Source organism: Spea bombifrons, chromosome 1 (assembly GCF_027358695.1).
Source record: "Spea bombifrons isolate aSpeBom1 chromosome 1, aSpeBom1.2.pri, whole genome shotgun sequence".
NCBI lineage: Eukaryota > Metazoa > Chordata > Amphibia > Anura > Pelobatidae > Spea > Spea bombifrons.
The window spans coordinates 98079247-98095037 of record NC_071087.1 but is presented as its reverse complement, the minus strand read 5'-3'; the positions used below and the strand labels follow the sequence as shown (position 1 = coordinate 98095037).

General features: G+C 39.1%; 1 protein-coding gene across 1 annotated transcript in view; it reads left to right on the top strand.

The window, feature by feature from the left end:
* Positions 1 to 15791, top strand: part of KDM4C (lysine demethylase 4C) — a 179224-nt gene that overhangs the window by 97513 nt on the left and 65920 nt on the right. The window contains exons 9-10 of the mRNA XM_053465979.1: positions 11458 to 11654; positions 14828 to 15066. Coding sequence (XP_053321954.1) covers positions 11458 to 11654; positions 14828 to 15066 — 436 coding nt within the window. The remainder of the gene's footprint in view (positions 1 to 11457; positions 11655 to 14827; positions 15067 to 15791) is intronic.

Sequence of the window (15791 nt, the reverse complement as noted above, 5' to 3'; positions counted from 1 at the left end):
GAGGGTTGTGCTATAATCTGCTATGCTGTGTATTCCAGGGGGTTGACAAATTTTGGTTTGGATCTAGAAGCCAGCTAAAAAAGTTAGGAAGTTTGCATGCTTTTATTTGCCTGGGGTTTGTGGAGCCTTGCCGTACACTAACATTCATTTACACACTCTATCATACATTAACATCTTATGCTCACAAACACCAACACCTTACAGTAACACACAAGCTCACAATCTACTCTTGTACACACGTGGTAACACCATACAATAATACACACTCATGTACACTCAATGCCATACTGTAACGTCAGCACCATTATACATGCTGGCACCACACTCTTATACACATGCACACACACGCTAGCTAACACTATGCATATATAAAATTACAAACCCTAACAATGTGGAGAGATACACACTGAATCTGGCACTTCAATACATACCGATTGCACAATGCATTTACACACACACTGACTCTAGCTTTATACATATACACACTCACAGATTGACTCCAACATTATACATATAAACATTGGCTCTGAAACTACAGTATACATATATGTACACTGACGCCAGCACTATACATGTACACACTATCGAATACACACGCTCACATACACTACTCCCACTGCTTTCCTGCAGGAGTGTGGGGGGGGGGTAACGGGTGCTGTTAGACTCCCAGCAGGTTGTGTAACCCACGTTACATAGTGGCATCTGGTGTTACCAGATGTGGGCACTGTTTCTAAGATGGAGACGGCAGTTCTTTGAACTAGAGTGATGTATCAAATATATTAAATATGGATTTCCAAGGTAAATCACATAACATGTTTAACATTTATCTGTTGACTAGTTTTTTCTTATTTATAATTTTGTTGACAGACATTCCATTGAAAAATACTGTTGTGCCACAAAGAAAATTGAGTTATACATCAAATTACATATTGCAAAAGCAAAATATGTAGGATGTGTATAAAAATCTTTTTCATATGAGCTGTGAAAGCAGATGGACTTTTTTTCATAGTTGTGATATTCACTCATCATTGTATTTCAAGTTGTATTGTAGGTGTTGTAAGAGTACTTTTGCCTTCCGGAAATCTCTCAGTTGTAAGTTTTTTTAAGTGGTTATGTTAAGAAAAAAAAAAAAAACACAATATTTTGCAATCCCAGAATGCTTAAATTTTGCTCTTAAAAAGCTAAGCATTGGTTTTCCTATCTGCATTTCCAAAAACTAAACCGTTTTATGCCTTAAGCAACAAAGCAAATCACTGCAGAACAAATTGTTTGGAAGTAATAGTTCAGTTAGAGAATTGGAATACTTGGAAACCAATTTAATCAATTTGCTGTTGTGTGTAGAAGGACAAACAAAATTTCAGGCCCATAATTTAAGAATGAAAAACACTACTTATTCTGTTATTTCTTTTACTGTCGCTGAGCTTTTCGTCCTGTTAAAGGCATTTACGGCATATGTAACAAAGTTCCCTTTAAAACACAAAATAAATATGGGGCTAGGAACCAATGATGATCTTAAATCATACAGCGCTACGGAATATGATGGTGCTATACAAAACAATAAATAAGAGATGCAGATTGAGACCAGGGTCTTATTCTGCCTTAGGCAGACTAGATACTTGCATACAACTTCCTACACAGACTGATAACTGATAAAATGCAGTCTTTGTTGATCATGAGCATACCTGGGAACTCTCCGGGTTTGACCCGGAGATTGCCGGGTGAGTGCTGCTCCTCCGGTTTTCTGGGTCATAACCCGAATCCTCCGGGTCGCGGGGTCTTGACACGCCCCGCTCCCCGCCCATTTTCCCTTTAAATGGGGGTGTTTCCCACTGCCGTCAGCGGGAACGCCCGCCGACGTCAGTGTGCAGTCCTGGCCGCGTCCCGCAAGGGAAGGCTCCGGGTAGCCAGAGCCCAGAAGTTCCCAGGTATGATCATGGGAAAGGAGAAAAATGAAGGAAATGCCTTCTTTTTGTTGTGGACGTGTCACAGATGGAAAATGTACATCATAAATAACTTACATTTTTTTTATTTAATAAAATCAGAGAGAAATGCCATTGTTGTTCCTTTCCCTTTCAAAGCACACGTCAAACTTGCTGTTGAAGTACAAACGACTGTACCTTTAAAATGCAGAAATAGCAGTCAAATAAAAATAGCAGTAAATTAGCATGTTTAAAACGTTAGAAAATGTAATTGTAAAAATCAGAAATGTAGAGATATTTTAAAGACTCTCTTGACCTGAACTGAGTGAGAGTAGCAAGCACATGCGAGTTCACATGAATACTTATGACGGCAATTGTGGAAGAGTGTGGAGATTTCCCAGGTCATGCCAGTCAAAACGGCAACAAAACAGAAAGCCATGCGCCCTCCCTGCTATTAATACAGGTAATTTGAACCTGAAACCACAATAGCAGCTCTTATCGTTTCTTTCCAGATTTATTTCTGCTTTTACTATGATATCACACGTCTGCCTAAAGAATTCTGCACAGCACCTTCCCTTATTCGGTCTAGATACTGTTCCGGAAGCTTAAGTTATATTGAATAAAGAAAAAGTAAATAGTATTTAGCAGCAAAGCACTCACAGCACATGAACTCATAATTTGAATGATGGCAAAGGGAAGCGTTAATGTCAATTAATTTGTCTTGACAACAAATAGGGTCGTTTAATACTCTGCAGAATTAAGTCAATTTTAGACTGAGTTTGGAAAGAACTGATAAAGAGAACGTGGAGCCAGATGAAATTTCACACACAATAGAAATGCTGAATTCAGTGAGTTTGTTCAATTATTTTTTTTTCTTCTGCTGATTAAAGCTTCTGTATTTAGCAATTAAAACTTTTTAATTATTCTTAATAGCCATAAAACTAGAATGTCTACTAGAGGGTACGAGGATTATGCAGTGTGGCAGGAAAAGTTTCACGATAAGATCAATAGGCAGAATTTTTTTTCCCTCAAGATTAAATATAAGTAAATTGGTTTGGCAATTATCAGAAACCTCATGACATATCATAAAAGCATGAATTAAAATGCAATAATAATTGTCTCTATAGATGCAGAACGATAATATGATTACATCAGTGAGTGATATGTCCTTGCTGAGCTATGAGAGAAGAAAGATTGGCACGCAATTCTGGTGGCTTTTCAAAGTGCCCAATATGTAATCAAAAAGTTTGTTGGAGAGAAAAAGTGCTCGATAGGTTGTTTCTTCTTGTCGTGAAATTCTGTAATTATAGTTTTTTGGTCTGGACAATTAAACATGCTTTCCTTTCTATGAATTTCAGGCACCTTCAATGGTAAACTGTAAGGGCCAGGCTATATTTACTCACCTTTTTTCTCTTTGGCCTTGAGCAATGTCAAGTAATACTAAACACAAGAGGTCCATGTTGAGAAGACGTCCGATTCTTATATAGTTTAATAAAGGTCCTTTTTCTTGCCTGGAGGCTGCTATTGTCAGTTATGTGATCTTTTTGGTGGCTGCCTGCTCAAAAGTTCCACTGAGCTGACTCTTCATGGCAATACTAATGATGTCCTTTCCTCCGCAGACACGAGTCCGAGTGTTGTTTACTACAGGGAATATAATACGTATGATGGGTGTTTACCTAGCAGTTGGGCTAAGATAACAGAACATATATAAATGGCTAATACCCAGCTCCCTGAAAACTTTATATAATTAGAACAAAAAAAAAAAAAAACACAACCCATTCAGCACATTATAACATGTTTAAAGATACATTACAAGTTGTACCTGCCATAAAACTCGCTAAGTGAGAATCATGGAAGTTGTAGCTCCCAATAAACTTGCTAACCTCTCATTTGTCTTGATGCGTCTTCTCTCTTTTATATCTCCAAGACATACTTAAATCAGTGCAAATACATTTTTCATCTCGTACCAACTTATGAAATCTCACTGTTTAATGAATAAAGTTTAAACCCTATTATCTAGTATAAAGCTGGTTTGTTTAAAGCTGATCTATCACCTCTCACATTTTACAGTTTACTGCAATGGATGCATCTAAATAGAAATGTGTTTTCTATTAGCAGTATATATGTGTTAGAAACCCACCTTATACGTACAACTGTAGGAGCATGGAGATATCTGTGTTTGTTACCCTCGAGTTGCTGATTCTTTACGATTGGTACACACAGCCTTTGTATGGTTAGATATAGCCCCCAACAATGTAATGTGTGGCTCGAGGCTGGGCCAGTGTTGGGAGTAGGGGTGGCTGGCTGGAGCTGTGGCCACCTCCGCACATTAACACAAGAGCCGCTTTGTGTCTCAGCTTCAGAGTGTGGCAAGGTGGCCTCGTGGGAGCCCCCAATAGCACAAGCCTTGATGATTTTAAAGCTCCCTGGGCCAATCTGGGGAGATGAGGATCTGCCAAACTCACTCATGATATCCACTAACTGCAAAAGCCAGGCAGTAGTAGGACAGTTAAGTGGTACGTAGACAGTATATGAAAATAATGGCTGTTGCACAAAGAACGCTCGGGGGGGGGGTTATGTGCACCTTTAAGACAGGAAATAGACTACACTCTATAGTCTTACCACCATTGGCCACATATCCCAACATCCCTTTTAACAGAAATATCTTTACAACAATTACACAGACCAGCACAGCTCCACTTTAACATGTTAGATGTGTCTTTGCCAGGCTTTTTTGCGTCTACCTTTTAAGCAGTATAAAGGAAGATTCAAATGTCACCTAATAAATTAATCAAAATCTCATATCTAATAAATAATGTAGCTCTACAGTGCGCTTGAGGACATCGCTTTAAAGAGCGAGCGTATATCTGGAAACCTGTAACATCAACCAACCTGTTGGCACCATCTGGGTAATGAAAAAAACATCTCTTTTTAATGGTTAAATAAGTGTCCGCAGTGATGTTTCAGATACAATGCTGTGAGTTTGTGTCAGGAAGATTGATGGGAAATTAAAAAAGCAGGCGAGTCACTTTCAATTTTGCTTCGTTCAGTGCCCAGGAACGCGGTTTTCCCCACTTCCATTTAGCTAGTCAGGCAGCAGTGGAGAAATGAGTTTTGCATGTTTTAATGGACAGATGCTGCGCCTTCCATTTGTTGTGATGTAACGGTAGAACATATTTCTCTGCGTTTCCTGCCTGACACTTAATAGATCACCATAGCCAGACGCATTTAAAAGAATGAATCGGGGAGGTGTTCTCTGATTTCCTTTCAGCGCCTTTGTATTCATCCAGTTATTTATGCTATAAAATGCGCAGATGCATTTCTAGCATAAACATCTTGGCTGTTGGCGCACGTCTGAGCTGATACCAGCTGTTTGCTTGTGGTTAGGTTATTAAGGACAGCAATGTCAGGAAGTCCTCGGTGATTTAGTGAGGGTTCAATAAGAGATTAAACAGTTAATTCCTGCTTGACCAAGGAGTCGTACGCCTGGCTTGCTTGTGCAGGTTAAGGGGGGAACTGTCACCAACCTAGCACAATTAAATTAATTTAGTGAAGCTGTAGCATGTGCTGTTGTTGGGTAATCAGTGTAAATGGTTTTGAAGGTATCTAGCTTCAAAGTTCACCTTATGGAAGGCAAGATTGTTACCAGCCTGTGGCAGAGCCAGAATTTTATGATCAATACCCAATTGTGCATTTCTCTTCCTTTGCCTTGCCTACCCTTAAAAGGCTGCCTGAACCTATACACAATAGTTAGTGACTTAGTATAGAGGAAGGCTAACTTAGTGGGTAGGAATAATCATGCAGGTACTGTAGAATGGATTCTAAGATGGCTCGTCTCACGGTATACTCAATTATATTTTTTTGCATGGGCTCCGATAAGTTTTACCATATTAGAATTGGAGTGGTCCATTAATCGAAAACCAGTACTCCAAATGTGTTGTTTTTAGTTATATTTTACCAATATATATATAATGTTTTTACAGTATATAAAGTAACACTGTTCGGTATTAGGTTGTGAGTCCCAGCTTACATTAAATACAAATAATTTTTGTACTGCAGCCCTTAATTTTTTTCTGCTGATCCGAGCTTCGTGCTATGAATGTGCTGTGGTCTGTAAATAAGCTTGTGTCTATTATAATTAGCAATAGAAGCTTATAGTATGCTTCACCTTGACAGTGGAGGCCGAGCCCCTAGGGTATGCAGTCCTAAGGAATGCTCTTATTTCTCAGTTTCTAAGCGCCTATATGCTTAACACATTCCTATACACATCTAGGGTATGGCACCTATGGCTCGTGCCATAGGCGCCATTTGAAGGTGGCGCCAGTGAGCGGCTTTCAAACGCCATCTTTTTTTTTTCTTTTTTTTTTTTTTCTTGATGCGGAGGAGAGAGAGGGGCACCTAGCAACCGCTCAGCGCCTCATTCTCCTCCACGAGCCCTCTACCTCCTTCCCGGTGCCGGTGCCAGGATTTCATGCTGAGCGCCATAATATGACGTCACATTTCGGCGCTGAGCAGTGAAGCAGCGGGCACCAGCGAGCGGCTTTTAAACGATGTTTTTTTTTGCGGAGGGGAAAGAGGGGCGCCTAGCAACCGCTCGGCGCTCCTCGTTCTCCCCCGCTTTAAAAAAAAGACAGTGTTTAAAAGCCGCTCGCTGGTGCCCGCTGCTTCACTGCTGAGCGTCGAATTATGACGTCATATTACGGCGCTCAGCAGTAAAGCAGCGGGCATTGCAGCAGTGCAGGAAGACAGAAGCCTCGTGCTCCCGTCACTGGACCTCAAGGTGAGAGAACTACAAAGGGGGAGAGGGGTTAGAAAGTGATAAGGGAAGGAGAGGGGTTAGAAAGTGATAAGGGAAGGAGAGGGGTTAGAAAGTGATAAGGGAAGGAGAGGGGTTAGAAAGTGATAAGGGAAGGAGAGGGGGTAGAAAGTGATAAGGGAAGGAGAGTGGTTAGAAAGTGATAAGGGAGTTTTTCTGCTTTTTTTTTTTTTTTAAAAATCGCAGCATGTTGACACTCTGGCATTTTTTGCAAGGAAATCTTGGCGTTTTTCTCCAATAGAAGTCTATGGGAGAGAAAAAACGCCATGAAAAAGCCATGTGGAAACCTAGCCTGAGGGAGAGTATGAGTTAATATGTGGATGAGTTGTCTGAATAAGGGAGAGCATGAGTTAATATGGGGATGAGTTGTCTGAATGAGGGAGAGCATGAGTTAATATGTGGATGAATTGTCTGAATGCGGGAGAGCATGAGTTGTCTGAATGCGGGAGAACATCAGTTAATGTGTGGATGAATTGTCTGAATGAGGGAGAGCATGAGTTAATGTGTGGATGAATTGTCTGAATGAGGGAGAGCATGAGTTAATGTGTTTGTGTGTATCATAGATGTATAATTGTGGAAGGGCAAAGATGGCACAAGTAGGATGTTTGAGCCTTGGGGACCAAGATGGCACAGGCAGGGTGTATATGGGACAAAGATGGCACAGGCCGGACTGTTTGGGGACAAAGTTGACTTGTGCTGGGCTATTTGAGGACAATATGCCAAATCTTATGTGTGTTATCTGGGTGCTGGCCAGGTTCTATGTGGGCAGTGAGGACGCCAGGGCTGACTTTGGGGTGTGCAACCTGTGATCTATGCCTGTAATTTAGGGGGTTTTAAATATACCTTTAATGCCGTGTTTTTATGTGAATTCCAATTGATCTATACCTGCAAAGCTGGGTTTTTGTGTTATTCTGTAGATCCATATCTGCTATGCTATGATTCCATACATTATTTATGTATACCTGCAAATACAGGGTTAATATGTCTTATTCAGTTGATTAATACCTGCAATGCTGTTTCCATGTATTTATTTGATCTATACCTTCAGTGCTGAGATCACAAGTGAATTTCAATTGATCTGGGTTTGTGTGTTGATCTATACCTGCTATCGGCAGCAGGGACTAATATTTATATATATATGGGCAGCAGGGGCTAGTAAATGGGTTTTAGATATTTGGACAGGGGCGCAATTTCAGTGCTTGCCATAGGCGCTATTTTCAGTAGATACGCCTCTGCCTATACAATTACACACATGCCCACTTGTCATGGAATAGGTTGCCTTGCTCTACAAGTGATATAGTGAGTTTTCCTCCATTTAAGATGTTTCTTTCCAAGTTACTCAGACAGACAGAATAATAATATAGATTATAATATATATATAATATCAGCTAGTCTGTGACAGTAAAACATTCACTTTGTCAGCGTAAGCGTGTGTGACAGTGCATGGTGTGTTTCTGTACATGTTAGAGTATTCATGGAGGGGCAAAGAAATATTTCACCCAGGCAACACTTGCCGTGGGCTCACCCTGCTCAATAGACCCCCTGCCCACAGCATTGGTCAGTGCTGGTGGTAAGTATATCACTTGCAGGGAGATGTGTTTGGCCGACCACATATCCAGTCTGGTCCCCCGAGTTAACCTGTAACTCTGTTGACTGCACTGTTGCTTTCTGAAGTGGGAACATTTGTTTTGCACTGTATTAGTTCTGTCTCTGAGTTCAGTAACATTTTTTGTTTACTTTTTTAAGAATCATGATTAGCAGCCTTCATTACACATCTTTTTAACCATAATCCTCAAGTATTTACAGGATCAAAAAGAAAGAAACTCTAATGAGCTCTTGGTCCCTGCGACATTAGTTAGGCTTTAGATAATTTGGCATTCCACAAATGTGTTAACGGCCAATGCATGTCTGGCTATCTTGTATCACATTGCATCAGTGAACATGTTTTTGTCACCCAAACCAGTGATAAAATTAATGCTGATGTTGTCCTTAATATCCTAGTGAGCGTTTAGCTATGCTGTTGGCATTGCAGGCTGCGGAAAATTGTCCTCTCTTGGCATGGAAGAAATGTACTCTTGCCTAGGTGGACAGTAAAAGCTATATTTTCACTGTTTGTTTTTTTGTGCATTGCTCAAAACTCGTATTTAAACCTTTTACGTCTCTTCCATTTACACTTGTAGACTGTTGACACCTAAAATGCTTTATTTTTTTGTTTTGGAAATGGGAAGGAGAGTACGAAATGTTTTACATCACAGAGATATTTTGTCATTTGTAAGCATGTATTAGAATTGTACATACAACGTATTAATGAATGTGGCTCTAAATAATCTTTTATCAAATTAAAATACCAAACCCTTAGCAACCAAAAAGCTCATGGCTAATTCTGGCTTCAGTTTGCCGCTTGCTCCATTTTCCAATAACCAACATTAACCATCTTTTGGAAGAATTAGCATATAAATATGTTTCTAGTACTGCAGTAGTATGTATATATACTTAACCTACTGGACATATACACCCACTCAGTTAAAATACCCATTTGTGTTAGTTTAGGGCAGAAACATCTCCCTGCTTATGTATGGCAGACCGGCTGTCACATCCATATAAAATGATCTCAGAATACAAGCATGCCCATGGAGGGAAAATAGTCTTCAGATTATTTTTAACGTTTCCCTATTTATGACATGAACATGAGGCGCAAACACGCAAAAGAACCACTAGAATGCAAAACGATTCGTATGTATATGACCCAACATATTGATTCACAAATCTGATCAGGTTAAATAAATGTAGATCTATGTATGCATAGATTGTTTTCTAAGTTCTACCTGCTCAGCGTGAACCCTGTTTAGGTGACAGTCGCTTTTACAAACCGATACCATTGCCGGCCACCACAGTGAAGGACCAATCTGCTTGTTAAAGATAATGCTGGTAATGGTGAACTCGCTTTGATTATCTGTACATCTCATGAAAATGCACTGCCTGTTCTGCTGAACCAGTGCCACGTATCAAAAGACTATTATCCTCTCCTCCCTTTAGGTAGCTAGTCATTAAGAAACAAGTGTCAAGTAAATATTCTGGAAATGGTACGGCAATGCATGCAGAGAGAAAATAATGAAAGGCAATGGCAGCATGTCTCGCAAATAAAATCCTGTTAATAGCAAGTCCTGGGATGTTTGATCACATATACAGCACAGTACCATTACTTTCCTGCTCTATTCCATTGATGAAACACAAGGAAAGTCTGAATGCATGTCACTCAATATGAGCCAAGACTTAACTATACTGTCTGACTTTTCTTCCCGTCTGTGCTTTCCCCTGATTACAGCTTTATTCAAGACTAGGAACCCCGCTGCATTTGGAGGCACTAGGATATATTGTCACTATACCGCTTGAAAAATCATCAAAAATAGCATTAGGGGCTATAGTTTTTTTTCTTAAAATATTCCTACATACACCTCAGTTTATGCTACGCAGGTTGAATTGTTTTTAAACATTCTTAAAACGTAAAAAATAAAACAATACTTAACATCACACTTTCCTTAATACCCAAATTCTTGAAATCATTATTCCACTTTTTTTAAACCCATTTGTAACAATACATGCAGGTGTATTTAGACCAGAAACAGAGAATTGATATGTGTTTCTGGCATACTTCTAAAAATATAAAGTGTTAGTAGAAAGTGGTGTAACAGATGTTTCTAACTACTGAAAAAAACTTGATAAAGCTTTATTTTAAAGAAGGTGATCGTGGTGCAAAGTGTAATCCTCAGAGTACCAGCTATATATATATATATGATATATATATATAGGATACATGGCATAGTGGACCCAGATGGCATAGTCTTGCATCATTCTAGAGCCTCCCCTGAGCTACTGCTAACCAGCCTGAACAGATTCATTGTCTAGCCCAGTGGGCTAGTTCCTCATTTGCTACCTATACCCTAAAGAGTTTAAACTCCTGACCTACAGAGCCCTAAACAACCATGCTCTTGCTGTATCTCTACCCGCATGTCCAAGTGCCTTCTTCTTCTTCTTCAAACTTGCTTTTCTCTTCACCCCTTCCTAGTCCCGTATCCTGGATTTTTACAGATACTGTACCTATTCTCTGGAATTCCCTACCTCATTCAGTCAAACCCTCTCCAATAATCTCACTAGGGCAGGGCTCTATTCACCAGTATGTCTAAATGTGTGTCAGTCTTATTGCCCCTGGAAAAAGTCTTGTGTGTTTACATTTACACGCAACATTTTTGTTTTAGATGATAGCCTTAATTTTTTTTTTCAGGTAAGTGGGGTTTACTATGCAGTGTTTCAAAAAATAGGTCACCTTGAGTCCTAACTGCGTCCTAACTGTGATTAACTTTCCTTTTATTGTTATATATGTATGATATATACACATACATTAATACAGAACATACAGTTCCCCAAACACTTATTTACCAAATTACAAATCTGTAGTAAAGGAAACTTAGAGTTTTCACTGTGTACCCAAGGGCGTGTTCTTTTTCGATAGCTTTTAATTAGTTGAGTTTGATGTTTCTACACAGTCTTACCAAAATATTTGTCTTGTCAACAAGATTTTGAAGCTGGTATAAAAAAAGGGTGTGAATGAATTTATAAGCCACAAATAACCATTTTTATGGATGACATGCACTGTGGAGAGATTTGAAGATAATCTAAGCTTCCACCAGTAAATTCTAAATGTTTACGTCTTTGTGATTACAGTGTTCATGCAGCAACGATATGGTGAAAATATCCATGGATATCTTTGTGAAAAAGTTTCAGCCAGACAGATACCAGATATGGAAACAAGGCAAGGACATCTACAACATTGATCACACAAAACCCACCATGGAATCAGCATCTGAAGTGAAGGCCTGGATGTTGAAGAAGAGAAGAAAGATGAAGAATGGAACTAAAAGGTATGGTTCTACCTACAGTAAAATGTTTATCATAAGGCATTTCAAGTTAGACAGCTGTGACCCACCTTCACAATCAGAACTTGTGTTCTTTTCCTGTTTGAAAATTAGCCATGTCGCTATAGCAACCGTTTAAATGTTCCTGCTGATTGGCCAGTTTGTTCTGTTACTATGGTGAGAACTTTTCAAGCTTTGCAACAGCATCACTTTTTATACATAGCAACTATTGTGTCCTGATACATTTGGAGTATATAAAACATATAATATACACTTACACTGTGCAATCGAGACTGATAAATCTGGAGGAGAAAATTGAGAGAAACCTGGTCGATATCGTATAGGGCGCCAGAGGCAAACTGCAACAAAAGGTTAAAGGGTCCTGCTTGCAAACTTGTCTTGTAGGGCAGCTGTGAAATGATGATAGTGTCATTCTAATAGTAATAGGGATTATAGATCTCTTTAAGCAGAGCAAGACCTTAGAACAACTGTCTTACTGTCCTGATATGTGTTCCCATTAATAAGCTCTATAATGAGACATCAGGAAATGCTTGTTTTTTTCCCCCTTCGGCAGACCACTGACCTAATGATAGGTGCTATTTGCTTTACAGTATTAAATATGTGCCAGTTTAGTGGGTGCTTTAGCTCATTGCAATCTTAATTAAAAATAAACATTTAGTGAGCCTGGTAACCTTTTATGTGGGGTTAAAATAAAAAACTGAAGTGAAGAATGATGAGGAATAAAATGGAAAGATATGTGTGCGCCCACATGTGTTCTGGATACCTGTAATATTGTCCATTCATACATTAACTTATAATACATTTATTCATAATGCTATAGTGTAAATCAGCAGTTTCCTAACTATTACGAACAATAGGATCATGAAGTAGGGTAGTTTAATGTGTAGGGCGTAGGACTTTTTGTGATGACCATGCTGTGGCCTGTGCAAGTATTTAATGCTTACTATCCTGAGTCGTCGTCATGTAACCTGTACAGCCATCCCTTGCACTGAGAACATTTTCTGCATCTACAAAGCTACGCATTAAAATAACCTCCTGCAAACAACACAGAAAACCAGCGTCCACCCTGATGTTTCAGGCTGGTTTTACGTATAAACAACTTGCCGTTCTAATCACTTCCCTTTTGAAATCTGAACAAAGCAGTAATGATTTTCCAGATAATCGAATAGACCCCATAGTGTTTAAAGTGCACATTATAGGTGTGGGTGTTTAGTGTGCTACAATACCAAGCTTGTAACTCATTTCTTTTTTTTTGGCTAAGGGAGGTTGGTGTTGCTGGAAAAAGATTCACAATCCAGATGGGGATATTATTTCGAAAGGCACACACAGCACATGTTGGTTAAAGCCAGCTGGCTTACGCAGGTGCTTATGGGACATACTAGAGAGCAGTTCTGATCCGTCGAAAAGCAATGGTTATAAAATACATAGAAAAGAAAAACCCAGAAAGGATTGTGATATCCTGTGTGTGGCTTTGTTTATACGTGTATTTCTCCGGGGGCAGAGAATGTAGTGTTCAGCGCAGCTAAGGGTCCTGCTCTTCAGCCTAAGCATGGTTAATATTTCTGAGACACATCCAGCCATTCCCAAAGGCAAAAGGTGATTCTCCCATCAACACGCGGCATAATACTGTATAAGGATTAATCTAGTACCTGACATTATTAGAAAATGTATGTGGAGTCCTCTGGGATCTAGTGTGTCTCTGATAGCAGGATTCAGCATTATGAAGAAAATCTTAAAGCAGCGAAGTCATTTATCTGGGGAATGGTAATGCAGGAGTTTGGCACTTCAGTGACTATTTTTCTGGAAATGTTTAAATCCCTACTGGTCACATGCCTGGTCCTCATTACCACAAGTATGATTTACCATTGTGTGCCAGGTCCCACTCTCCCTTTAGATTGTAAGCACTAATGAGCAGAGCCCTCTGCACCTTCTGTCTCTTTTTTCAATAAGAATATAATGTATAAATCTTCTGTGTGGTGTCTGTCTGCACCGCATAAACAACAGTACAAGGCACAGGGGACTCACAGTGAAGCAGCTGTTTGCATTAATTTCTTTTTGTAATACCATGTTTATGTCCGCTACTGTGAGTCTTTTGCTTAAAGTTTGCGTACTTGTTTCATCCCTGTGTAATGTAGATTGATTCTGTGGGTATTTTCCTTAGAGCTGTGTACACTGGGGTGCTAACTAAATTTTTCTCAAAGCAGGAGCACACACCACTAAGTACTGAGACCTTTCTGGGCATCGTTTCTCCTCATTCAGAGGAGCTTAGTGTTGACTTATGAATCTTAGCAGAAGTCAGCACTCAACAACGCCATGTACTTTTAATACTGTATTTGTAGAGTGGAATCACTATTAGTAATCAAACAATGAATCCTTCTGGCTTGTATTGCTGCTGGAACGGTACAATTTGAATGATATGGATGAATATATTGTAATATTTAGTTCCCCCCCCCAGTACCATACTAAAGGAACACTAGGTGGGCATGCATTTGTAGACACTCAGACCTTTTGATTAAACAGGTAAATTCTCTGAATCTGTGAAACTGTCGGCAATTCAGAAAGCAAGCGACTCTTCGTGCTGTAATGCTGCTTGGGTTACGGGAGGATCCTGCAAAGATAGACTCATGTTGCCTCTTAAATAAGCCGTTTCTAATGTCATCCATGAATCAAGCCACATAATTCTTGTACATCTAAAACTTTGACAGCAATTGAAAAAGAAAGCATAGAAATTCATATTTTTGATTTGTATCAATCTGTGGCGGTTTACGTGCAACTCAAAAGCTTATATTGACTTGCATATTTTAGTTCTCATAAATTTCTACTATCAGTTTGAAGATGTATCTTCCAGAGCAGAGCCGGTGACAGGGCTGACTGTAATCTAATTTCCTTTGATTAGATTCATGTTCACCTTTATCATGAATAAGTCACCAAAGGTCATTTACCATATGCTTTGAGAACTCAAAACAACTTTGATAGAGGCTTAGGAAGTCACAAAATATTTCTGTGGTCTGTGACATAATAAATTTTAAACACTATCAGCGCACAAAAAAATGACATTTTTGTGCTAGTTTATTAAGGTGAAAGACATTTATATTGGAAGCCGTTTTATCTTATCCAAGCCAGACATTCTAATCTGACAACAGTATCTTCCATTACAGCCTTCGGCATAGCAGATCTCGTTCTAAGAAGCTTAGGACTCAGGAGGACAAGAAAGTATCATCTTTGGTAGTCGGAGGAGAAATCATAGCTACTGAAGCTGCTACAGATGGTTTCAAGGTCAATGAAAACCCCACAGAAAAAGCAAAGCTAGTAAACAAAGAAGAGCCTTCTGGGGATGTGGAGAACATTAGAGAAGTTCGTCTGGATCACAGCTTATTGAATAATATCCCAGCCTCAGGTGAGATAAGGGCCGATTAAGTTTCTCTTACAAGTCATAGGTTGCTCAGGTTATAGTACCATACATTTTCTGTTGCACAGCACTACTTGAAGTGCTATAAATTGCAAATTGGGTCTTTAATATCCTACTGGCCAAATATCACCCCTACAGATAAAGCTGTGTTCCCTAGAAAGTTGTATTAGTTTCACTTTGCTGTTCATGCATCAGACACATGGCACACTAAAAAAAAAAAAAAAAAAAAAAAAAGTTCTACAAGATTACTTGGTGGTATGAAGCCTTTCCCCGTATGTTTAGCAGAAACCGTTTTTGTATAGCTAAGTAAAGTAGAAAAAAGTAATTCAATTGCAGTACCCGGTGCTGTATTAGCCTTTTTGGGACCACAACTTTTTCATAACCTATGGACAAGAGGAAATAATTGAACGATTCAGCATTGAGAAGGGTGGCATGCTTGTAAAAAAAAAAAAAAAAAAAAAAAAAAAAAAAAAGAGAAAAACATGATGCCTTCTACCATACGGATGGACTTTTTATGAAAACTATTTTATTTACATTACTTTTACTAATTGATTTGGAACTTATGGCGAAAAATGGGGGATTTTTTTCTTTTTGTATTTTAATGCATGATTTGTCCTAAGCAAGGTATCTATGAATAGTTTAACTTGTCTTGGAACAAAACATAGTTTTCTGTAGGTAAAAAGTAAGATATTTATAAAATTGTCTCCCAAATG